The sequence below is a fragment of the Nycticebus coucang genome, chromosome 1 (assembly GCF_027406575.1).
Source record: "Nycticebus coucang isolate mNycCou1 chromosome 1, mNycCou1.pri, whole genome shotgun sequence".
Taxonomy (NCBI): domain Eukaryota; kingdom Metazoa; phylum Chordata; class Mammalia; order Primates; family Lorisidae; genus Nycticebus; species Nycticebus coucang.
The window spans coordinates 124,469,119-124,494,335 of NC_069780.1; the positions used below are offsets into that span (position 1 = coordinate 124,469,119).

At 37.2% G+C, this 25,217-nt stretch overlaps 1 protein-coding gene across 2 annotated transcripts in view; it reads left to right on the forward strand.

Annotated features, from left to right (window-relative positions):
• The window catches only part of EDIL3 (EGF like repeats and discoidin domains 3), a 434,578-nt gene that overhangs the window by 329,787 nt on the left and 79,574 nt on the right, over window positions 1-25,217 (forward strand). For both annotated transcript variants that reach the window (XM_053587072.1, XM_053587080.1), the window contains one exon: window positions 918-1,102. In XM_053587072.1, coding sequence (XP_053443047.1) covers window positions 918-1,102 — 185 coding nt within the window. The remainder of the gene's footprint in view (window positions 1-917; window positions 1,103-25,217) is intronic.

The window sequence follows — 25,217 nt, forward strand, 5'->3', positions numbered from 1 at the left end:
TTTTGTAAACTTTGTAAGTGAAATTATAACATGGTTGCCATTCAGAGTTGGGAAATTGTGTGTACACAGGCACACACATGTGCATGATATTCCAAGGATAGGAAAACCCAAATATGACATCATATTAAACTTGAAAATATATGTGGTAGATTTGAGAATTTTCTTGAAATATCTAAACGTTATAGGTTATTGAGTTTGACTGGAATGTAAGAATTTCCTGGCAGTTTTATCTAATAATGATTTTGGTGGAATGTGCATATTTTTTTCTATTTCCCACATGCCTGGCTCAGGGTCTACCCTGAGTAAATATTAGCTTGCTGCCGTCCAGAAGAAGGCACAAGGGTGCTGTGAGAACCAGTGCTGAAGATTAACATATTTCTCGAAAAACAAAATACTGTCTGCTTTAGCACAGAATAGTGAGCAGTTTGTGAAAATGACAATACACCTAGGGAATTTTCATTTGCAGTATTATAAAAACAAATAAAAGAAAAGCAAATATACTTTGTGAGAAAATGTCCCATTTTTAAACACACAATGAAGTTGCAGGAAACTATGGAACAGTCGTGAGGCTTCAGGGATGAAACGGGGGAGAGCATTTCAGCATTGTTTTCATTTTGCAAAATCATCTATCACAGAAAACTAGTTTAAATTGTCTGTCTTGTTTTCAATTTCTCCAAAATATATTCAGACAAAATAGCCTGAATTGACTATCTCGTTTTTCATTTTTGTTTCAGATTTATTTCTGATTATAGCCTTTTTCTTTCTTTCTTTCTTTTTTTTTTTTTAATTTAGGCGCTCTCTCTTTGGGGGAATGAATAGTATTATGTTTAATCTTCTCTTACCTATTGAAAATGAACACAGAAGAATTCCAGAGTGAGAGATTATTTTTCTTATGAGGCCCTTCTCATTTTTTTCAGGCTGTTCTGAGCCTCTGGGTATGAAATCAGGACATATACAAGACTATCAGATCACTGCCTCCAGCATCTTCAGAACACTCAACATGGATATGTTCACTTGGGAACCAAGGAAGGCTCGGCTGGACAAGCAGGGCAAAGTGAACGCCTGGACCTCGGGCCACAATGACCAGTCGCAATGGTTACAGGTAAAATTTTCCACAGATATTTCACCACCTACTGCTCCTCCTTCTTGGTTAGGTAAACGTGGGGTCGTTACCTTCACAGTAATCTAAATGTGACTTTGTGTTTGGTTTAACTAAATTGATAAAACAGTAATCCCATATGCAGCCACGTCCATGGGCTGTTATTACTCCAGTGTTCATTTACAGATGCTGCCATCAGGTTGACGCTGACCAAATCACACTATGTATGTACGTGTCAACTGATCGATTGGGAGAGTATTTGCATCTTAACTCTCGTCTGTTCTCATGCTTTGTCTGAATATTGCTTTTGAAAGCATGACAGGGGAATTTAAGGGGCATTGAAATCATGCCACTGACCTGTACCTCGTTCTCACAGAATCATGACTCAAGACGCTTGGCTCTTTACCTGTGGTTGCTAAGCAATGGAGCAGTTCGATTATGTTTTCCTAACAGAGCTTGGTCACAGGGGCAGCCGTAGCTACTGCAGAGCTATTTATCACTAGCAAATGAAGTAAGGTTAACGCCGGTGCTCTTTAATGCAACCTTCATGAAATTCACCTTTTTGTGGAGTACTTTTAAGTAGCACACACTTGTTAATGTCTTCTGTGTTAAAGAAAAGGAAGACAGCTCAATGCTACAGTGAAATCACTTGATTTGAAAGAGTTCCTCTTTAGTTATATTTATGCTATATTTGTAAGTTTAGAAATTATAGTAATTCATTTTATTCCTGCAAAGCCTGGAAACATTCAAATGGAAAAATGGATTTGCCAAATCCGAAACTTCTTAACAGTTCACCTGAAATTTGCCACAGTCTCTTTTCAGTTTTCTGGTCACTTGGCCTTGCTTGTCCTTATTCTCACAGTTAGAAATACTTTTTTCTTTCCATTCCCTGAATATTCTATCTGGGGATTTGTGGAGCTGGAACTTTATTGAGTTCGTTCGTTACTGCTGTTGCATGACAGGTGTCTGTCTTTTTCCTATTCCTGCTGCGTAAACTCAGAGAAGACAGAGGGTGTGTGTTATTTTGCTTGTCATCCCAGCCCCCACCCCGATGTGTTTCCCCTCTGTATGGCAGTGCTTACGAAATCCAATCATTTATTTAACAAAATTTTTTGTGATGGGCCTCCGCAGTTTCCTGTAGGATGAGAGTGACGACACATGAGTGAGCAAGGCTCTGGTCGTATTCTCAAGATGTTATTGCCTCTCTTGCTTAAAGCATTCCTTTTGTTTGGCGTAGGTGGCCAACGGACTGTGTTCCTCTCTCGTCCTAGCTGATATCTCCTGTTGTCTTCCCACTCATGTCTCTCTCACCAGCCCACATACTCATATTCACTGACTTAGCAAGTATTGGTGACCTCAACTGAAACAAGCAGCGAAGTACAACAAAATCATTTTACTTCTCACCTCCCATTGTCACTTCCACAATCCGGGATGTTACCCTTTTTGCCCAGGTTTTCACAGAAGCCTCGTTATTCGCTTTCCCATTTCTGGTTTTATTTTCTAAATATCTATTTCATAAGAAGCAACACTGTGTGTGTGTGCACGCGTGCACGCACTTGTGTGTTTCCTGAAACACACATGTGATTGTCTTACTCCCTTGTTTAAAATCCTTCAGTCCTCCCCTCTCAGTTGCAGAAGAAAACGCAGGCCCATTAATACAGTGTAAAAGGAATTGGTCCCATTTCATCTCTAACCACACTTTTATAAATGTGCTTATTTCTCAAGCCAAACACTGTCTCCCTTTCCCATTGTTTTACAAATGTCCTCTTCTTAAAGGAAAAGAATGGAAAAAGATCTCTCCCCGACCTTCTTGGCCTTCTCTCCTTTACCCGAGAGCTGCAGTTTGGACACAGCTTTCTGTGGGAAGGCGTTGCTGCCAGCTGGATCCCACTTGGGTCTGACTGAAGTCCCCCGCTATGTCCTACTGTGCCCTGTCCCTGTAGCATTATCATGCTGTATTGGATTTTGCTTCATGAGGGCTGAGACCACACCTGTCTTCTTGAATTTCTTAAATTATTGCCCAGCACCTAACCAAATACTTGTCACAATATCTGACATATGGTTGGCATTTTGTGAAGATCTGTTGAATGAATGAATAAATGATAAGCTCAGAGAATAATTCAAATTGTATAAGTTTGAGCCAATACAAATATAAATTTAATCACCAGTTTAAGAAGCCAGCTGTTAATATAGTCTCGAATTTTTAAATAAAATTTGAAAAAGAAATCTGAAATCTATGTCAAAGAGATAGTCTTTCTTAAATACAGAAACTCGATTTTCATAATATTCCAGTCATAACTCTGATTAACCGGGCATAGCTAATATTATTTGTGATTCATAATGCCTTGAAAAGTAAGGCAAAATATTTTATCTACCACAAGTAACTCACACGGGGTGGTAGGTCCTAGAAATATACTTATAAAGGGATTGTCAATGACAAGTTTTTTTTTTAGCAAGATAAAAATAAAACAAATATTTTTACATGAATCATGGTGTTATTTTTTAGTGTAAACCACCATTCATCACTTTAAGATGGGCTCTCAACTGTCTCCTACAAGTCATTTGCATGTTGAAATTGGTTTATTTTGTTGATGATGAATTTTCTGGCCATTCAAGGACCGGTTCTTCTAACATATATCTAATTTTTGTTGTGTCAAAATATAATCAGAATCTCTAAGGCAAAGTAAATTGACATCTTTCTTCTTATGCTTTTTCTTTCTGACATCATGCAAAGAAAGCTCCAAAATCCAGAGAATACAATCTGCTTGACTGTACATTATTATTCTTGTTAGGGTTTTTGTTGAAAATAAGCTTAACATTTTTAGAGATAACTATGTATACAGTGACTTTGGTTGTAAATTGTTAATATAGAGGTGGTATAGAGGTTATTTTTTACTCTGAATTTATAAACTGGGAGGCTTCTGAATTTATAAACGTGGATTTGTAACTTCTTAACTTAAAAATTTTAGTTATATTTTCAACAATAATACATCAGTTCTGAGCAATAACTTAAGAGAAGCCATGTTTTTTACTTAAAGTCCCTTTCTTCATTATTAGTCTCTTGATAATTAATTTTTAAGAAACCTTAATATGCCATCTAAAAACATGACCCTCTGATAAAGAAAATTTTACTTTTACCTGATACATTTTTCTAAAACTTAAATCAGATAATATCTAGAAATACAATTATAGTAACTGTAGCTGAAAAAAAAATACCTTTATGATTAAATTTAATGTATTTAAAGGATATGTGTCCTTCAAGGAATTCATATGTTTTCAAATATCATGTTAACATTTTATTCTTATTACTCCAGTGTTTCTTCCAGTCTCTCCTATAAGATCAACGTGTTGGAAACTTCTCAAGTAAATGTTCTTCCATTATTTTTTAGAAGCAATTATCCCCAATTGATTAGCTTTCTTGAGTTATTGCTAATCATAAAATTATTATGCTATTCCTATATGAACATAACAAGAATGTCTTAGGTCCATAGGTCATTCTAAATGAGAAAGATTTCTCAGACTTCTGCAAGAATGCTATTCTGTTCCTCTGATGTGTATGATGTTTTCCAAAAGTTGAAAATTTAATCAAAATTTTAAGCAAAAAAAAAAAATAATAGTAATTTCCAAATCTCCCAAAGGTTAAAATGCAGTTTCTGCCATTCAATAAAGCCATACCTACATTTAAATGGGAAGATCCTGATTCCTAGGTAGGACATTACTCACACATGGTCAGAATAGACTTTAACGCATTAAATCTACTTGGTTTTTTTGTTTTTTGTTTGTTTGTTTTGCTTTGTCTTGTTTTGATCAGATTCTTAGCTTCTGTGGTTATTTTCTAAACGAAGGAGGAAGAAATTGTGTAAGATTTGAAGTGGATTAAATAAAACAAATAACAGGACCGAGGAAGCACCCAGTACAGACCTAACAAGGGAGAGATCCTTTGTTTCTTTTTGGTGGATTGTATAAACTTAGGAGAGTATAGTTTGACATCACCAAGTATAATCAACGGTGAACTTTTACATATATATTCTTCTCTTCCTCCACAATGTAATTAGCAATAAAAAAATGAAATGTAAATTAGTGCATTGTTAATTGCAAACTGTAGATAATGTTGATACCTTACATACATTAGCCTTGGAAAACAAAAAAAAAAATTGTAATGTCTTTATTTAGGTATCATCAGATTTTTCCTGGACTTACAAGTAGCACTAATAAGTATCAATAATCTAAACTGAGTGCTATAATATTTTGCCAGTCTTCTCTACTGAAACTATTCCTACTAGAAGGGTTGTGTGTTTTTATGTCCATTATCACTGGCTTTCAATCAAAAAAGTTAATTCCCATTTAATTTATGCTCAGATTAAACCAACTGATTGAAATTGACATGTTTAATAACATTCTCTCAGGACCAAAGGTAATCGTGATGATAATCTTATAAATTGGGAAGAAATACACTGATTGATTTAGTGTCGTACATGGAGCTGTACTAGAAGTGCTATAAGAATTAACTGTGATCATTTAAAAAAATTAATTAAAACATCACAAATCCCCTTACACTGAATACAGTGTATCTATATTCATTCCCTGATTGGTGGCGACTGTAGAAAAAGGATAATTTACTATCTGTAATTAAATTTACTATTATTCAAAGGACTTCAGGTTTCATAAAGAATAACATAATATAAATGACTAACAAGAAGGAAAATGTCACAGTGTCACCCAGGAAATGGCCTTTTGGTCTATTTCACGAGACATTTGCTAATTTAAGTTAGTGTGCGTAGTATTTCAACCAAGTTAGTAGAATTAATAGAGTTGTTAGACTGCACATTTTGATGTTAACCTTTGTCAGAACTGCTCCTAACCCTACGGAGGTTCATTTCAATACTAATTTTGTGGAAATGTGTAAGAAAGCAGTTGAATTTAAGCTTTCAAATGAAATAAGCCTTGTTTAATTTAGTCCTTGTCAGATATTTAAAAGGGAGTATTTTAGCCCTTCAAATTCACACCTCCTTTAAAGCCATTAACTTCTCTTGCCCTCTGTACAATTTACTTACACAATAGTTGAAAGAGAGGATTTCAAGGATAGAAGGACCACTAGGACCCGGGGCTGTAACAGAATGAGAGCTCGTGGTATTTCCATAGCTACTGCTCCTCCTCTAAATTTGTGGTTCCACATTGTAAAAATTGTCTATTTCTTCCGGAGTTACTGAACGTCAAATTCACACACATGCACACACTAAAATCTAGAAAATGTAATTCCTATTTTTTGTTTAAAATAAAACAGAATGAAGAGGAATGGGAATTTTAATACTTGTGTTGTGTATATGTCACATTGTAGGGAAAGCTGCTCTGTCCAGCAGTCTTGGTCAGAGATGAGCTCCTCTGGTTCAGGTGCTTTGGTTTGTCTGGAGGACCTTTGTCATATTTCTTCAAAGCCAGCGATGCTGTAATGAGTAGGTAATTCAGTTTTTGTTTACATTCATGAATACAGTTATATCTCATCTATGAAGTATTTTATTTGCTAGCCAACGCCAATATAAATGTATATGTATTGCAAATAGTGCATCGTTTTCTCTTCCATTAATAAAATTCACATTTCTGTAGGGAAATGTGCCTCAGTGAATTGACTTTTAAATCTCCACTGTCTTTGTTTAATGCTGCTCTTATAGTTAACTAGCATAGTGTTTCTCCCGAAAAGCATTAAGTCCGCCTAGCTACGCTTTTTCTGTATTAACCACTAATCAGATGCTTCTCTGGGATTCTTTAAGATATAGCTTAGGACATACCTATCCTTCTACAGCTTCCGGGTAATCATGATCTGAAATTAATTTATATCTGAGAAGAAAACTAGATAGACGTTTTTGGCTAGGACTGACTATGACCTCAGTACAAAGGCCAGTCAGAGTTCTGACATTTTCACTCATTGCTTAGGTGACTTGCCTGGAGTCAGTCACAAATTCTGGATGCTGCTCACTCGTTTGACCCGCCCTCTGCTTCCTGCAATCCTGCCGTGTGTCTGACTCCTCTCCTCCCCTGCCTTCTCCTCCACTGGGGCTTTCCTGGGAGCCCCTTGCTTACTGAGCAGAGAAAACCTACTCCATGGTTTTCCATTCCAGCCACAGCCTGCCCTCTGAAGGTTCACTGGCTATTCTCAACCCAGTCCCATCTCTGTTGGAGTTTCAGAAACTTCTCTGACTCTTAATGGGCCACCCAGTGCCACCTTGATGTCTTGCTTCTCGGGGTGCAGCTTGCCCACCTCCACCTTAGATGCGCCACCAATCCCAGCATTCTTGGTTCCTGGTCATCACTGTGAATCCAAGGCTGCTATCCTGGCACTCACAATGTTCATTTTTCTGGATATATCTTTTCATCAGATGGTTCCACTGCCATATTTGGGTTCTCCTAATACAGACCCAGAGTCTTCAAAACAGTCCTCTCTTCCTTATCTTTTCTGTAAACTGATAAAATTAGGATAATATATATTATTCTTTCATCCTAAAAATTCAGTACTTTAAAACAAATTCAGCATCCTTTTTCTCCAGATGATAAATTTTATCAGCATTTCTTAAAATGTACCCTGAAAAACATCCCTTCCATAAGGTGTTCAAAAAGAACTGGTTCGGGTGACACCTGTGGCTCAAAGGAGTAGGAAGCTGGACCCATATACCAGAGGTGGTGGGTTCAAACCCAGGCCCGGCCAAAAACCACAAAAAGAAAAAAAGAACTGGTTCTGTAGCTGAAATGTATTTGCTAAATTCTGTATCCTTCTTTATGTTCTTAATAATTCACATGCATATTAAAATTATAAATGATACCGGAATTTCAGGTTCTTGGTCTCGGTGATAGGAAGAATGAATTGATAGACCACAGGATCAGTGCTAAGTCAGGATTTATTTACAGAAATAAGACTTACAACAACTACAAAAACCAAACCTCCTGGCAGAGAGAACCCAGGAGGGGAACAAGCTCTCCTGCTCCCTCTTCCAGGTTTGTCTTTGGGCTCTCTGCTCAGGGGTTTATACAGTGGCAGGGGGGTTGTTCTGCTAGGGTGTGAGTCCTGTCAGTTACAGCCAGCTGTCCAATGAACTCTCAGGCCTTGGAAACTGACAGGAAATCCACCAGTCAGCAGTCCACGTGGAGGAGACAGCACTGTGCCAGCATCTCCCCCACAGGTGTCCGGCCCCTGCAGCAAGCTGGTTCCTCCATCCGCAGAAGCATCAACACCTCCGGGGCTAAGGCAGGAGGTCATGGTGCTGCCTTGTCCTGTATCATAAAGACTCTTAAGAATCCTGCAGAAAAGAGATTTAACTTTTTTTTAGCTGGGTTATTTTCAACCTTATTTGATAGTGGAGTGCTTGAAAAAAAAATAACTACCTTACTATCCTCAGGAATCACATTGAAATATATTAATTAAATTGCATGTCTATAGCCCTTTGTTGTTTTTCAGGGGGTTTTCTAATATTGATTTTCACTGCATTCTTATAATAACCTGAGTACATATCATTATTTGTGTAAAGCACTCTGTATCAAGACATGAAAAAACAACTTGCAGACATTGTAAATGACAGGACTTGAGTTCTGTCAAAACTTGATCCAAAAATCCAGTTTCTCCCTTTTCCACCGAGTGCATTTTTTCACAGTGGTTCATGTCTAACATCATATTGAATGGGGTCTTACTTTAGAAGACTTTTTTTCCATCAACCTGATTTTTCTAGTTACGGCAAAATATATTCAAAATACGTGTATTTGAAAAGCTGGTTTCCTGTTCTCATTGCATTTCTCTGTTCCTACTCAGTATCACAAAAACTTTCATCAGTTCTGTATTTAGGTGCAAGCCAAGCACCTAAAATTACATAACTGGGTTTAAACCATTGTTTTCATTTCATCTTCAGGACGCTTGCTACACATAAGCTGAAGTTAGCCCAGGTATACCTGAGGACAGTCAATTCTTTTTTGTGGTTTTTGGCCGGGGCTGGGTTTGAACCCGCCACCTACAGCGTATGGGACGGGTGACCTACTCCTTAACCTACTCCTTAAGCCACAGGCACCGCCCAAGGACAGTCAATTCTTATTATGAGTCAAATGAGTGGTATACATTGACTCCTCCGAGCAAGGAAAAGTAACATGTAAACAGTTTGATTTGCTGAGAACTAAAGGGTTTATAGTTAGAGAAGTTAACAACAGTACACATATACTTATTTGTCACAAGTGATAAAAATTGTCTCATTTCTTGAAATACATTTGATAACTTTTCTTAAAACTCTGCTTTTCTCTCTCTCAAAATGACCGGGGATCAACACTGAAACTTCTTTTTATACACAGAGTTTATATAGTAGTTTGTCCTTATGCAAATGTTCATTCACTGTGGCTTGGCCTTTTCTGTGTTCATGGTATAAATGTCTCTTTTTGTTCCACTGAAGGGCTTGCTTTTGTAACTGGCAGGCATTAAACTTTAATGTGGAATCTCTGTTAGGATATTCACCATTTTACATTAAAATGGGCCACTAAACATAAGCAGTAGACGTATCATAGCATTTTGGACTTGAGTAACAGGAACTCGGCTCTAAAAGCATCATGACTTTTTTCTTTGCAGGTTCCCCTCACTTAGCAAATCAAACTACAAAGACTTTTTGAAGAATAAGATTTCTGTTATCCCGTATACTTTCTCTTCTGCTAGCTTGGTGTCTTTGGAATCAGAAAACTTTAAAGGAGACAGGAGTGTGTGCATACTTTTATTCATTGGAATGAGTTCATGTGCCACTTTGCGCTATCTTTTATGCTACTAAAAATTGATCAAAAGCTTTTTGTACAAGATTTTCCAATATAAGAGAAAAATAGATATAATATTTACCTAGAGTTGTATCAATTAGTTTCTATTTTTATGATGCCATGCCCTACCCTTTTAAAATAAAATATGGAATATAGTTTTATAGTGATTGCTTTCAAGGTTGTATTAATTATCATTGTGGAATTCTATATAGTTATTATGTCCATTATGTGTGCAGTATAATTAGAAAACCAAATATGATTAAGCAGGTTAAGGAAAATTATTAAAATAACAACAAGGATAATTGCAAAACAATTATTTGAATTAAACTTGCCGTCTTTCTCCCTTCTCCCAATATCTTAACCACCTACTAAAGACTCAACCTTTGTTTTGTCCTGATGTTCTGGGTTAAAATATCATTCCAGTGTCACACAGAATGATAAGAGTTTAAGTCCCCAAAGCTGTAGGATTTGATGGTTCTTCCAGAATACCACAGGACCCATCTGTTAGGCATGTGACAGGTGATATGGGAGGATTTGTAATATGAGATAATGGACCTATGAGTACATTAGAATGTGACTATATAGAGAGAGATGTGTGTGTGTGTCTACAAGCTGCCTCAAAGCTCTGTAATGGGAAGAGGGGAAAATTCTAAAAATAAAGCAGTGATAAAAAACTCAGGGAAAAAGCACACTACCAGCTGTTTGTGTCTTGCGTATTGGAGTAAAAGTCATTTTCTCAAAGTGTGGTTTGGAGACTTCCTGCATCAGAGTCACAGGCTGGCTAAAGTGCAGATTCTGAGATCCCATGCCCAGAGATTCTGATGATATTAGGTCTGAGTTGGGCATAGACATGTGCGTTTTTTGAACAAGTATCCTTGGATTCTTGTGCAAAGTAAGTTTAAGAAAAGTGGAATTGATTTGTCTATGACTCGGAACATGTTCATTTAGAGGCAGCCATTGGAACAGGACTTGCTTAGATGTGTAGCATTGAACATTGCTTGAGTGTGACTCTAATTGCAGTTTGGGAATAGAGAACTGGTATACTCCGGTGGAAAAAACACCACGGTGCTCGTATGCAGATGCCAAAAATCCAGGCTTATATTAAGTGAATAAATTCAACAACAAATCTTTATTTTCTCTTAACTATAGAAATAAAATATAATAAAGATACACACACAGAATCAAATCTAAATCTATGAGAAAGAGGATCTGTCTGGATATTTGTGATTCAAGTATTTTTGATAGGAAAAAATATAGATGTATGTGTGTATATGTATGTATATGCATACTATAAATCTCTAGTATATATGTCTCTATAATATGTAGATATATATAAATGTCATATATATCTATATATGAAGTTTAAATAATCAAAACTTTTCATACTTAGCCCTTTGGCATATGTAGCACAATAACAGATACTCCTTATGATGCCATAAGGTGTTACCAACTTCTGAAGTTCCATTTAAAGAGAGACGGTATATCCAGCAAAGATGGAATATTAATTTTACCGTAAAGTCTGTTGAGGGGACCTTTCGTAAAGTAGGTAAATTATGGCATATTGAAAGTTTGTTGACTAATATTTTCAATTGTCAATCTACGTGCAGCTTGTGGGATTTTTCACTAATACATTTGACACAGAGACTCTATATCAAAATGGTTCGGATGTTACACTGAATAGCAGAACTGTCTTCAGACCCTTCTTTGCCACGAACTAATTGGGTGACTATGGGTGATTGAATCTACTTGTTACTGCTACAGTAGTCGTAATTCTTAAGTAGTGGTAACAATATCTAATTATATTTAGTATTAATTGAATTAACATTTATAAAGGGCTTAAAAATAATGGCTATGAAAATGGTAGCTATTATTTCTTTGATCAGAATGATACTTCCCTACTCAGTGAAACTGTTTATGGCATTTGCTTTCATTTAAGATTGCCAGATAAAAATATAGGACACTTCATTAAATTTGAATTTATATGAACTACATACATTTTATATAAATTATGATGTTTTGGTATAAAGGTATTCCCAATATTGCAGGGAACATATTATACTGAAAAATTTAAGTGAGAATTAGTTTATCTGAAATTCAAATTTAAGTGAGAATTTTCCTGTTTTATTTTGCCAAACTCAACAATTCTGTTTTCATTCCATTCCCTTTGCTTTTTCCCCCTGGTACTGTGTAATTGAACTAAGTTATGATGCCAATATAATGATGACTTTGGTCAATAGACAATGATTTTAGTAGATTGCTCATCTGTAATTGTTTTGCATTGTGTATCTATTACAGTTGAATCGATTCTGGAAGTTCTAACGATTTATTAAGTTTAAAGCAAATATGCTTAAATCGAATACCCCTTCAAAATTATTAGTCTGTGTTTTGGAGAAAAAGAAGGTATTTGCTATTTTGGTTTTTGTGTGATTAGTGGATTGCTGGGGCCAGATAAACCCTTTTGCTATACAGGTAAATCCAGGAGATAAGCTCAATTAGTCTTCTTCATTAGATAGGAACTTAGTTTAATATTTTGCATCTTGAGAATGGGTTGAAGTTTTCAACAATGCCTCTGATTTACTCTAAATGACATTTGAGATCTATAGTTTGTAAATTATCACTAGAGGGCAATTAACATCCTTTTAGTCCAGTTGGTTCATATTAGAAAATACACACGTGCAAACACATACACACTTAGGACTTGAAGTCAAATTTTGATCCCCTAAGCTTCTAGCTGGGTGACATTGGAAATACGTTATACTTCTGAGCATCAGTTTCTTTATCTGGCAAATACAGTAAATGCCCAGTCCACAAAGCTGTTGGAAGACTGAACAGAATCACATCTGTGAAACATCCTTCAGAGTGCCTAGAAGGAAATAAATGCCCTGTGTGAGTTCTCTTCCCTGCTTCTTCCGCAGAACTAATGCAGAAACTAGAGATGAGCAGTTCTGGAGCTAAATCTGATTCCGGATTTTGTGTCTGTATTACACTACATCAAAAGACAAAAGTAAGAGAGAAAACAGGGTACTTCGTGTTCTTCACTCTGAATCCGATTGTTTTAAACATGCTAATATTTGCCTAAAATCCTGGATTTTTCCTTGATAACTCCACTTATCCACCAGTGAAAAATGCTGAGATATCCCACCATCACTAAGCCATCCCTTAGGAGATTATCCATTGTTTTGTAAGCCGAGCTCTCCTTCTTCTGAAAGGTATTCCCAAGAGTGATCCTGGGAATACCTAACAAGGTATTTGTATTGGAAGCTGCCAACACAGTCTCACATCCCCTGGCCACAGCTGAGTCCTTTCAGCGAAGAGTCTAGAACTTTCATGTGAAAAGGGCTTAGGAAGGGCGTCCTGTTGGAATTGCCATGGAGAAGACAGAGGTAGATGGAGGAGAGACTCCTGTAAGCTGCATTCCTAGAGTGATCATGCCTGAATCTATCCCAAAATGATTATTTAGGGAGACCTCATGGGAAACTGAAAGAGGAGCCAAAATCTCTTAGTCCTCTGTTTTTTAGAGCTTACATTCTCTATTCAGGTGTGAAATTGGGAGACAGTCTGGGTGCAGATGCTCTGACTGTCCACATGAAGACAGCTACTTAGGAGCACGAAGTGTAGAGAAGATCCCTGCACCCTCGGCTGTTTCTACGCTCACTGCTCATATTTTGATGGACTTTCTTTTCTCCATCTGCCGGACCGTGCTAACCAACAAAAAGCAGATGATGACAGATTACTTTTTTAATTCATAGTGACTTTATATTTTATAAACGTCTATCTACTGCTTGTTTGGTGATTGTTTCTGTTTGTTGACCTGTGGAGGTCTATGGAAACAGTCATAGAATCACGATATTCTGCCTTTTATTAAACTCTTGGGGGAAAAATAAGTGGAAAATACAGCATTTAAAAAATTGTGAGTTTATAAATAATATCATTAATTGAACTGCTATTAAGGTTTAAATACAATAAATTATAAAATCTCATTAGGAAGATTTATTTTTTGAGTACTTTTAACATCCTGTAATCTGTTTTTATATAACATACATATTCACTTTCAGGGTGTTTTTTGTTCTTGTTTTTTTTTTTTTTTTCAGTTTTTGGCCGGGGCTGGGTTTGAACCTACCACCTTCGGCATATGGGGCCAGCGCTCTACTCCTTTGCACCACAGGTGCTGCCCAGGGTGATTTTTTAAAATGGTTCAAATAAGTGCAAAACATATTAGAGAAATCTACCTTATTTCTTAGACTTCCTTTTGTAATTTGAAGAATTTACCTTCTTTTTGATATCTCCAAAATAAAGTAGAAGCAATAGAGAGTTATTTTCTATCAAAAGTCAAGTAAATCAGACTTACCGTTCTTTTCCTACTAAACCAAATGCTCACAAAACCGCAAAAAAAAAAAAAAGGAAAGGTACACGATAGTATTAAAATGGCCAGTTAATGCTAATCATGAGATAACTTTATCTAAAAACTTCATGTCCCAATTATTGTAGCCAAATAGGGAAAAGTAAAGGAATATCGCAGCCCCAGAACAAACGCGAGCATGGGTCACTATACACCAGGAGGCGTGTTGGGTGGACCGGGGGTCCCAGGGGCTAGGGCACACCTTGGAGGGCAGAACCCAGGATGCCTTTCAACGCTTTCTTGCCCTCTCAGCTGGGTACCCTTTTGTGAACACTGCCCACACGTACAGCCTTACCCTGTCACCCTAAAGTGACCGGGTGTGAGGTCCTAACTGTTGAGGAAGGAAGCATCATAAATAGCTTCAAGCTTCAAGTTTATTTGCATGTTTGAATGAGATGGGGCTCAAATAGGAGATCTGGGGAAAGCACGGTTTTCTAAGTTAGACCAACCCTGTCACTATCTGGTCAAAACCACCGATCTTTTACTTAGCATGGTGAAATCAAATATAGAAAGGAGAAAAATGCAGTTTGATATGAATGAAGAGGCTATTACAACTCAGCAGCTTAAAATGAGAACAGTTCCGTCCCAGAACGAAGGTTTTAACATTTTGAAGTGGTATTGTGCTAGAATCCCTCAACTATTTGGGGCCTTGTCAAATCACCCCATATCTATGCTGAATGAAAAAACTTTTAGAATTCTTACCTGCCTCTGATTTGTTAGCAGAGATGATGAGGTACTGGCCTCCAAAAAAAATATCTTAAAATGTGGGATTTAGAAAAGTTCAATTTAAAATCTACAAAAATATGAGTCTGTGTTTGCCACTAACTTATTGTAACCCTTGGCAAATGGCCTGCCTTTTCTGAAGCCCAATCTCCTTATTTTCAAAGCCAAAGGGATATCACATAAATAAAAGTACCTCTCTTTCTTATTGATACATGCCTAGTATCCATTAAAAGACTCTGGTGCCTACAGTTGTGAATTAAGGTCATATGTAACTCAGACGGAATCCAGAAGGATCCCCCATAGTGAGAAGACACACGTCTACCCCTGCCTACCCCAGGAACCACACATTATCTTCCTGTGACCATCCCTGGGAGAGACCGACCCGGGTATTCAACATCACTGTAGATCATCATTTAGGTTACTCAGGAGGAAATCACACAAATAGTGATAATTTGTTCTCACTTAAATGATTTTATAATGCTACCTTATGAGGGTTTTTTTTTTTTTTAATTTCAGGTTCACGTGAGGGTACAAACAACTAGGTTACAATATTTTCATTTGTTAGGTTGAGTCCCTCTTGTAGATGTGTCCTGCACCCAGAAGGTGTGCCATATACCCTCACACTGTGCCCAATAAAGGGGAGCACCCCAATCCCCCCTCTAGGCCTCCCTCATTCCCTCTCCCCCAGATAGAATGGAATTGAGCTTTTTGCTCTTCTCTTATTGGTAGGCATCTACTCAAAGGAAAACTCATTTTATCATAAAGACATTTGCACTAGATTGTTTATCACAGCTCAATTTACAATCACCAAGATGTGGAAACAACCTAAATGCTCATCAACCCAGAAATGGATTAACAGACTGTGGTGTATATATACCCTGGAATACTATTCAGCCATAAAAAGATGGAGACCTGTATTAACCTGGATGGAATTGAAACATATTCTTCTTATGAGGGTTTTTTAACAAAACTTGCACATTTTTGCAATATAATTCAGTGTTTGTTACCTACCACTCTTAATAGCTATTTATCAAATGAATTCTAAGTCTAGACTCATGAGTCTAGGGGTCCAGAGGTAAAGATGAAAATAAGGTTCCTGCCTTTAAGAACTTCATAGCCAGTAAAGGCAGAGCTATAAACAAGAAATAAAAGAAAAGAAAAATAAATATTCTAGTAAACTAGAATCCATTTTAGAACATATAAGCCCAATCTTCCTTCTTCAGTATAAGACGTACGGAAAAAGGTTATTTGAGCAGAGACCTAAAATACAAACAGGAGTTACTTGTACCTTCAAGTAGGACTAGGAATACTGAGTAAAAAAATAATATAGAAGAAACATGTGTATACTCCAGTAGGTAAAAGAAACTACGGCGTATTTGAGAAACTGAAAGAAGTTCAGTTCCTAACAATTTGTTAGAAACATTTAGCACATTAACCCATATACTCTGCATATCAGTTTAAATAAAGTGTTAGCATAATAGTAAAATAAAATGAGAAATGCTTAATGCAATATTACACCAGTGGATGGCCTCATTTGTAGAATGATTCACATACATACTCAAATTATGAATTAAATAAATGTGATATTATGAAATCCTTATTTTTAAAAAATTTAACTGGTTTTAATTCTGAATCCTTTAGCTAAGTTTAGAAACATCATAATATAAAAAATGAAGAATTTCTGTAATAAAAACTAGAAAGAAGGGAAATTCTCATTTCAGGTGATCCTGTCACGGTAAAGTCGATCAGCAAGATCTTTGAGGTTTAGTCACTATAATGACAGGAAGGTCAACTTTGCTTGCTGAGAACCCCTAAAGCTGCACCATGTCTAGAATAAAAGGCTTTGTTTATGTGAATACTCAGTTGAATTATTTTTACCTGGACCTGATGCTAGTGAAAATTCTAATGTTGGATTCAGTTTTATCATTCCCAGAGTCATATTGGTTTGAGAAATTTAGATGGTCTTACACTCTATGATAAAATGCAGTGTTACTGAATTTTTTTAAAATAATTAAATCATCATAAAATCTGTTTTCTAAATGGTGAAATACTGAAGGAAGTTCACTCAATCAGGACGGCAGACAGGACTTTCCTGTGGGGCTGAGTATCTGTGACCTGGACGACCTGGCCAGACTGGCCAGACTGGAGAGGACTTTTGTCTCCCAGAGAGAAGGTGAAATCTTTAAAAATAGGTCCCAGATAGTACAATTCAAATTCTTGTTGTGCTTTTTATTATTCTTACTAGCTGAGTATATAAATTCACCACCCCAGGACTCATCGTCTTCAAAATGGAGACCGCCTTACTCCAAAGGATTACTGTGGAGCTGAAATCAGATGATGTTCATGAAAGTTGTGACTGAACCGCACAGCCAGCACTGAATTAATACCCTGCCTTGCCTCTCTCCCCACGTGGGCACTGTAGGCAAAATAATAGCAAGAGCCATTCTCGATGGGCTGAAGGCACATTTGCTTTTTGCAGCGTCTACTATTTAGAGTTAACTACGACATAGTGATAATTTGTATGACAGTACTAAAGGTATCTGAGCCTATTGCCTGATAAATTTTTTCTTCATTATTTCCAGAATGGCCCTGCCACTAATTTCCGACTTAAATGTGGAAACAAACAAACAAGGAAAAATACCCACAGATGGCATATTCTTCAGTGTTTCAGAAAAATCAAAAGTTATTTCAATTTTTTAAAATCAAAAATATAAAATGAGAAAGAAGTACCATTCTTTTTTCAATGAAATGATTGCATCTAATTTTGTTGTGTGCATCTGTGTTTGTATTTAATGACAAGTGTAATTATGCACCTGCAATGTGTGGCTCTTCTAATTTTAGTAAAATTGATGAAACTATTTAGAAAACACATAACAAATTACTCTTTTAAAATGAGTAAATTTGAATGCTGAGTCCTTCTTAATCCATCAAAACGTTGGTCTTGTAATTGCAGTCAGTAGCTGCACACAGATACTGTGTCTACCAGTTGAACCTGGAGTCTTTCCAGTGGGTTCAGAATCTTGCCGTTCTTTCTGCTGGATTGGCAGTGGCTACAGGCCAGCTAGTGCTCCTGTTCCCTCCCGGGAAGGTCCCCTCCATCTAAGGCCATTCAGGAAGGGCCTTTCTTCTTATGTCAGAAACATAGCTGTGGTGTTTAGGAGAATGGATCCTTTTAGTCTGGACTACCACGTAAAATGTAAAGTCACATACAACTTAAGAGTTTAGATGAATCACTGAGTCAGTATATCCTGGTGCAACAACCAGGAGGTAACTGCTGGCTCAGAGGAAGGTATACCAGGACTCCAGAAACATACCAGATCCTTTGCATTTTTTCCCCAAACTTTATTTGCTTGGGTATTACATGTTAACTTGTATATGTCTGTGTGTGTGTGTATATACTTTTTTTTTTTAATTTCAGGTTAATGTGAGAGTATAGACAACTACGTTACAATGTCTGCATTTGTTAGGTGGAGTCCCTCTTGTAATTAGGATATTTTTAAATTACAACAATATGTATCCGGTAGGTTGCTGTAGAACAATTTTGAAGTCAGATGGGAATTTTTCTAAATTTGAAAAAGATGAAAAAAAAATGACTAATGCTTACTAGAAGCTGAATTTGGATCAGGAAATAATCAAAGTGGAATTAATCACCAAAATAGCAAAGGACAGAGCAAGGCAGATGCTGGCAGTGGGAGGAAGCACAGGCGTTGGAGTCTTCATGTTCAGGGCAGCGCCCTGCGCTGGAGTAGTGGGTCAAAGAAGCAAATCAGGTAAAGAAGAGAGTCTGAGGGCAAACTCCTGGCAGAACCTTGCTTGACGCAAATACCTGCTGAGGATGACAGCCACAGGACTTGAAAATACAATCTTGGACAGCAAACAGAGGAGCAGTTCAAACCCGAGGTCCTGAAGCTCTGCTGTGTCCCAGTGCTAAGCCCAGGGCCAGACCGCTCCGAAGGAGGCCCGGCCCTAGCCGAGCACTGTGTAAGGCTGTCCTTGCCCGTCTTTTCAACTGCAGCACATTTCAAAATGTTTTACTTTGGATGGGAGAAACATAACGGCATATATTTGGCAGCAAGTGACATTATTTATATTTCTGAAAGCGTAAGGCATACTTTAAAATTCCCCTTAGTAATCCCTGTATCACAAAGCAGCAGTGGTCAAAAGTCGTGTCAATATTTTGTTTTGCTGTTTCTTGAAATTTTCCTGGATGTTTCAAATGAGTACTTGAAAATGCAAGCTTTCTTCCCAAACTGTTATTGGCATTAATCAGATTTTGCTATGTCTACATAAGCTGTGTGACTCAGAAATTTAAGACAAATATTTTTAAAACCCCGACTGGAAAAGCTTAGTTTTTAAAAAAGACTGTGGACACTCATGTTCCTCTTATATTTGTTCAATATTCCAGGGCTCGAATGTTTAATTCTCTTCGCCTTTTTTCACGTGTAGGAACCTATTTTTCTTGCAGAATTCTCAACTTACTCAGAAGTACCAATTGTCAACTAAGATTTATTTTAATTCTATTCTACGAATAATTTTAATTTGAAAATGAGCACTAATATTAGTATATGCTTTTTATGCCTAGCTGTTTGGATTTTTATGGAAATGCCATATAGATATGTGTAAAGGCCAAGTGAATTTTAAAGGTTATGCCAGTGGATTATAAGCATTGCCTTTCTAATAGTGTTCCATATGGAACAGAATGTTAATTGATCTTATTGGAGTGATCCTCTTAAAGGTTTTTGGTTTAATTAAACAGTAGTTGTATTCAGTTCATTTCGGATAAAACCATACTTTTAATTAAAAAGGAAAGGCATTTAGCAATCTTACATGAATTCTTTTCTGAGGAGCTTTTTCATAAGAAAACACTGATTTTCCATATCTCAAGAATGAGTATGCTTTGCAAACACTACCTGTACTTCTCCTTATTATGGTTCATGCAGCTTTCAACAAGTTTTTGTGCTAATAAATCCAGCATATCCAAAATTACAACTGAAATTCCTGTGTACTATTTTGACCTCTTAAAAAGGCTTTTGTGTCATCTTTAGTTACAGCTTGTTTGGTGTTTTAGTTTAGGTGCTATAACAAAAATACCATAGGTTAGGTGATTTATTTATTTTTTTTTTTTTTTTTTGTAGAGACAGAGTCTCACTTTATGGCCCTGGGTAGAGTGCCGTGGCCTCACACAGCTCACAGCAACCTCCAACTCCTGGGCTTCAGCGATTCTCTTGCCTCAGCCTCCCGAGTAGCTGGGACTACAGGCACCCGCCACAACGCCCAGCTATTTTTTGGTTGCAGTTTGGCCGGGGCCGGGTTTGAACCCGCCACCCTCGGTATATGGGGCCGGCGCCCTACCGACTGAGCCACAGGCGCCACCCAGGTTAGGTGATTTAAACAACAAGAATTTATTTCTGGCTGTTCTGGAGGCTGGGAAGTCCTAGATCAGGGAGCCACCATGGTAGGGTTCTGGTGAGAACCCTCTTCCTGTTTCATAGAACACCGTCTTCTCAATGTGTCCTTATGGTGGAGAGCAGACAAAGTGGAACCTCTTCTGTCGCTTCTCATGAAGGCACTGATCCCATTCATGAGGGTTCCACTTTCATGACCTAAGTCCACTGCAGAGACCCCACCACCAAACACCATCACATTGGGAATTTCGCATTTGACATATGAATTTGGGAACCTAAACATTTAGTCCTTAACATCCGGTAATAAGTGGTGAATTAGTAGATTTACCCATCAAGTCACAACCGCAAAAATGTATCTAAATTTTTCCCTGAAAATGCAGCTTGCTAAAGTGAAAAATATTATTCAAGTTATCTTCCTTAATTAGCAAAAGAAATTAGCAAAATTTCTTAATGCCCAGATAGCCAGTCAAAACTTGAAAAAATATTTCCAACAAATAAGTGTTTCATATATAAAATCTGCTTAATTTATTATTATTATTTTTACTGTTAAGGGCTGAATTGTGTCACCCAAAATTATGTGTTGAACTCCTTGGAATATGAATGATTTTGGAGATAGTGTCTTCAAAGAAGTAATGAAAGTGAAGTAAGGTTATATGGTGAACCTTAACCCAGGGTAACTAGTGTCCTTAAAAGAAGAGATTGGAACACAGACACACAGAGAGAAAAGGATATGAAGACGTGGGAGAAAGAGCTACCTACAAGCCACAGATAGGCCTGAGAAAAAGCTAGCCCTGCCAATGCCTGGATTTTGAACTGCTGCCTCCGAGACGGTGAGAAAGTAAATTTTGGTTGTTGAATGTGCAGAGCCTGTGGCACTGTATCATGGCATCTAAGCACACTTACACACTTCCTGAACCTGGGATGGTATTGAAGTGAGGAGGCTGGGAGAAGGCAGCGGCAGGTGCAGTTATGCGAGAAGATGACAGGGAGGCAGGAAGGCTCAGTGGAGGGGAGGGTGGGGGGGGTGCAGGCTGCCACCAGCTCACCAGCCCTTGGCCTCACCCCAGACCTTTGTGCTCTTGTGATTCTGCTACTATAGAATTGACAATTGGTACCCTAGTGTTCCTTTATGGACAGAACCTGGAAAAGACAAAGAAAATCCTTTCCTTTTTTTCAGAGGAAACCAAATTGCAGAGGCTAGAAATTCACAGCATTGCAACATAATGTATCAGGTACTTCAGGATATACATTTAAATTAATATGTTCTAAACCCTTCTACGTTATAGGTGCACAAATACAGCCCTAGGAATAAACTGAAATTCAATAAACATACTCTTGTGCTATTTATCATATTCCAACTGTATCTTGGAAAATTGCTTTGCTGAGTAGGTAAGATATTTTTAGAGGAACTCCTGATGTATCTATTCCTTAAGGAAAGTCGTTTAACCTCATGGTTAATGACTGTGAAGTAGAGGTGATGAGGTTGAAAGTAAAATGAATGTAGACAAATGGTTTGAACTCACTGAGAAATGTAATTAATTTTTAAAGACTATTATTACTTATGTTTAGATATGCAAATATGTGTGCAATTATAAAGCATGTCACGCATAAGATGTAGAAAACTACTTGTGAACTAAAAACAAATTAGCACAACAAACAAAAGAAAAATACATATAGCTTTGACTCAGACTCTACAGAGGCAATTTATGTGACCAAAACATGTGTTGCCATAATATTCTGAAATTTAAAAAAAAAAAGAAAAGAAAAATAAAGAAAAGGAAAGAACGGCCCAAATCCTTAATCGTACCTGGACTGGCAACTTCTGTTGTTCCTCATTCTCATTAATGAAGTCAAGATAATCCTGGGTTTAATAGGAAAAAAAAAAAAAAAACTTTTTTGCCATTAACTCACTGTCTACTACATGTACCTCTTTTCCTAACAATTACATCATAGATTTAGAAAAGAACTCTCAGGTCACTCAGATCCAAATCAGCCAATGATTGGAATCCCTCTCACATAACATTTATAGGTGTATGGCCTTGAGCTTGTACCTGGATAATTCCAATCCCAGGGATCTTCACTCACTGCTGAGTCTTCTCCTTATCAGCTTTTTATTTAAGTAAAGCTTCCCTGAGTTTCTAACCACTTTCTTACCTTTATATTCTAAATAGAACATGGTGCCCTCAGCAAACTCACTTGTCTTTCTCTGGGTGTAATTTTTTTTAAGCTCCTTTAAAATGTCCCCAGATTGGAACACAGCGTTCACTAACGTTTTAATGACTCTAGACAGAGTGTGTCTTTATCCCTGGTAGGGCGTCCCTGCCTCTAACTTTGTAGACACAGCCTTTCATTAACTGTAGACAGAGCGTGTCTTTATCCCTGTGAGGGTCTCCCTCCTCTAACATGGTAGACACAGACTTTCATTAATGCGGCCTATGATAATAATGGAAGGTTTTCTTGCTGCTATTTCAGTATTATCAGCCTAATTTTATGATTGTAGGAAAGTTGAGTACTCCCATGTGGTAAAAGTGTTAAAGTAGCTTTTTGTTTTCATGCTTTTATTTTTATTTTTTTATTTTATTTTATTGTATTTTCCTTTTGCAGTTTTTGTCCAGGACTGGGTTTGAACCTGCCACCTCCAGCATATGGGGCCGGTGCCCTACTCCTTTGGGTCACAGGCACCGCCCATATGCTTTTATTTTTATTATTTGAATATAAACATATAAATCTATATTTAGGACATTAGTACAGATGGACATTATCATTATACAAAAGCAAAATTATATAAACATATATTTACATACCCATGTATTTATCGTGAAGACTCTGTGGGCATGTGAAATATGTGATTCCATATATGTATTGATACATATATACATCTATGTACTTATTTTTATGGGATTCCTAGGAAGCCTTTGGAAATATTTTCAAAGATTAAACGTTTTCCAATAAATTGTCCATTGACTGTATCTGTGAAATATATTCTACGTATGTATATATAGATATATAATTTAATCTAATTTTTAAATTAGTTTCGTAAGGTAAATTTTTGGAAACAGAGAGCCAGATAACTAATGCAAGGCCACATGACTAACATATGGTAAAATCAAGACTTAGTTTTACAGGTCTGATTCTAAATCATATTGCCATTTCTATCATAACTCACAACATTCCTGGAGGCAAGATTTAGGAGCCATTGAAAAATTCTGAGCCGATGAGTGACATGCTTAGATGTGCACACCAGAGTGATTAATCTGGCAACTCTGTGAAGGAGGGGCTTGGGGGTTGGGGGCGCTAGATGGGAAGACCACTTAGGAAAACACTGGCAAGGCAGGTGGGAGGTAATGAGCCCTGAATGTGGCAGGGACAGTGGGAATAGGCGGGGGGGGGGGGAGATGAGGGAGAGAAATAAGTTTAAAGGTTGGCAGTCTTGCGTAACTGGTAGTGAATGAGGCTGAGGTTTGTATTTCACAATGCAGTCACCTAGAGGGAAATCTTAAATTGGGAAAAAATTTGGAAGATCGTTCTTGGGACACCAAGTTTCAGATAAAACATGGTAGCAGAAATGCCAAGTAGGCAGTCTTACCTGGGATCTATGGTTCAGGAGAGAGCAAGCTAGAATTAGAAAATTATTAGCAAATAATTTCAAGGAGGGTCAGATCCCTCAGGGAAAATATACAGCCTGAAAAGAGAAGAGGGTCAAGGGTCAGTAATGGCAGTGCTGCAAACTGTCCTCAGGAGTCACCCTTTTTATTTCATCCCATGTCCTGTGTTGTGATTCACACTCTTAACTACCTTTGCAGTTCCTTATACACAGATGTCACTATTGCCAGTGACTTACCATTTCCTTCTCCTCCTCACTCTCCCTCCTCTGTCCCCTGCAATAGACTCTTCCCGACCAGATTAATGATCACACTGATGAGAGTGCTCAGACCACCCCCGCTTTGAAATCTTCCTTCTTTTGCAAACTTCAATTCCGATGCCATCTCATATGCATTTTACACTTAATCAAAATGGACAAAAAGCCTCTGGCATTTCCATCTCTGTGTTCGGATTCTGCTACCCCTTCCAGAAGTAACACCAGCTACTGTGGGAGAACTAGGTAGAATCTCAGGAGCAGATTTCCCTTCTTTGAATTATTAGAGTGTGTGTTTGATGATTGGTATTTTTATTATTTCTCTCTCTAATTCAACGAATGTTCCAACACTTGTACCGCAGATTCTTCTGGGGACTAAACATGAATGAGATAGAGACTCTGCTGTTTGGGGCCTCTATTTCAGTTAAATCTTGACTTACAGATACTCTTACAGTAATGAACACTTACTGTCCTGTGTGATAATATTGTATAATACATAACAGAAACTAAAATAATCTAGCTTAAGGTCAAAGGATAGCTGAGCAAGTTGTATTCCTAGATGAGACATTTCAGACCATCTAATGATAAGACCCTGTTTTCTATCTAAGAACTTAGTAGAAAACACGTCAGAATAGCTGCAGCTGTTTACCTTATTTGAGGATAGTAGTTGGAGCAGATTTTACCTAATTCATAGTGAAAATTGCTCTTGGAAATAATCAAATAAAAATAAAATTGCCTTTTACTAAATCCAAAGTTAGTAAAATTATTCATTAACTATTAAAAGCGCTATCAAATATTTCGATGAAAATTGGAACCAATAAATTTAAGCCAGAAAAATTATAGAAATACCCAAAAAACAGTGCAAAGGCAAAAGTTTAAATAGTATAATTTTATATGAAAAATGATAGCCTGAGCTGAATCTTTGTCATAAAATTGAAATAGAGACGACTGATCCAGCAAAGTGGT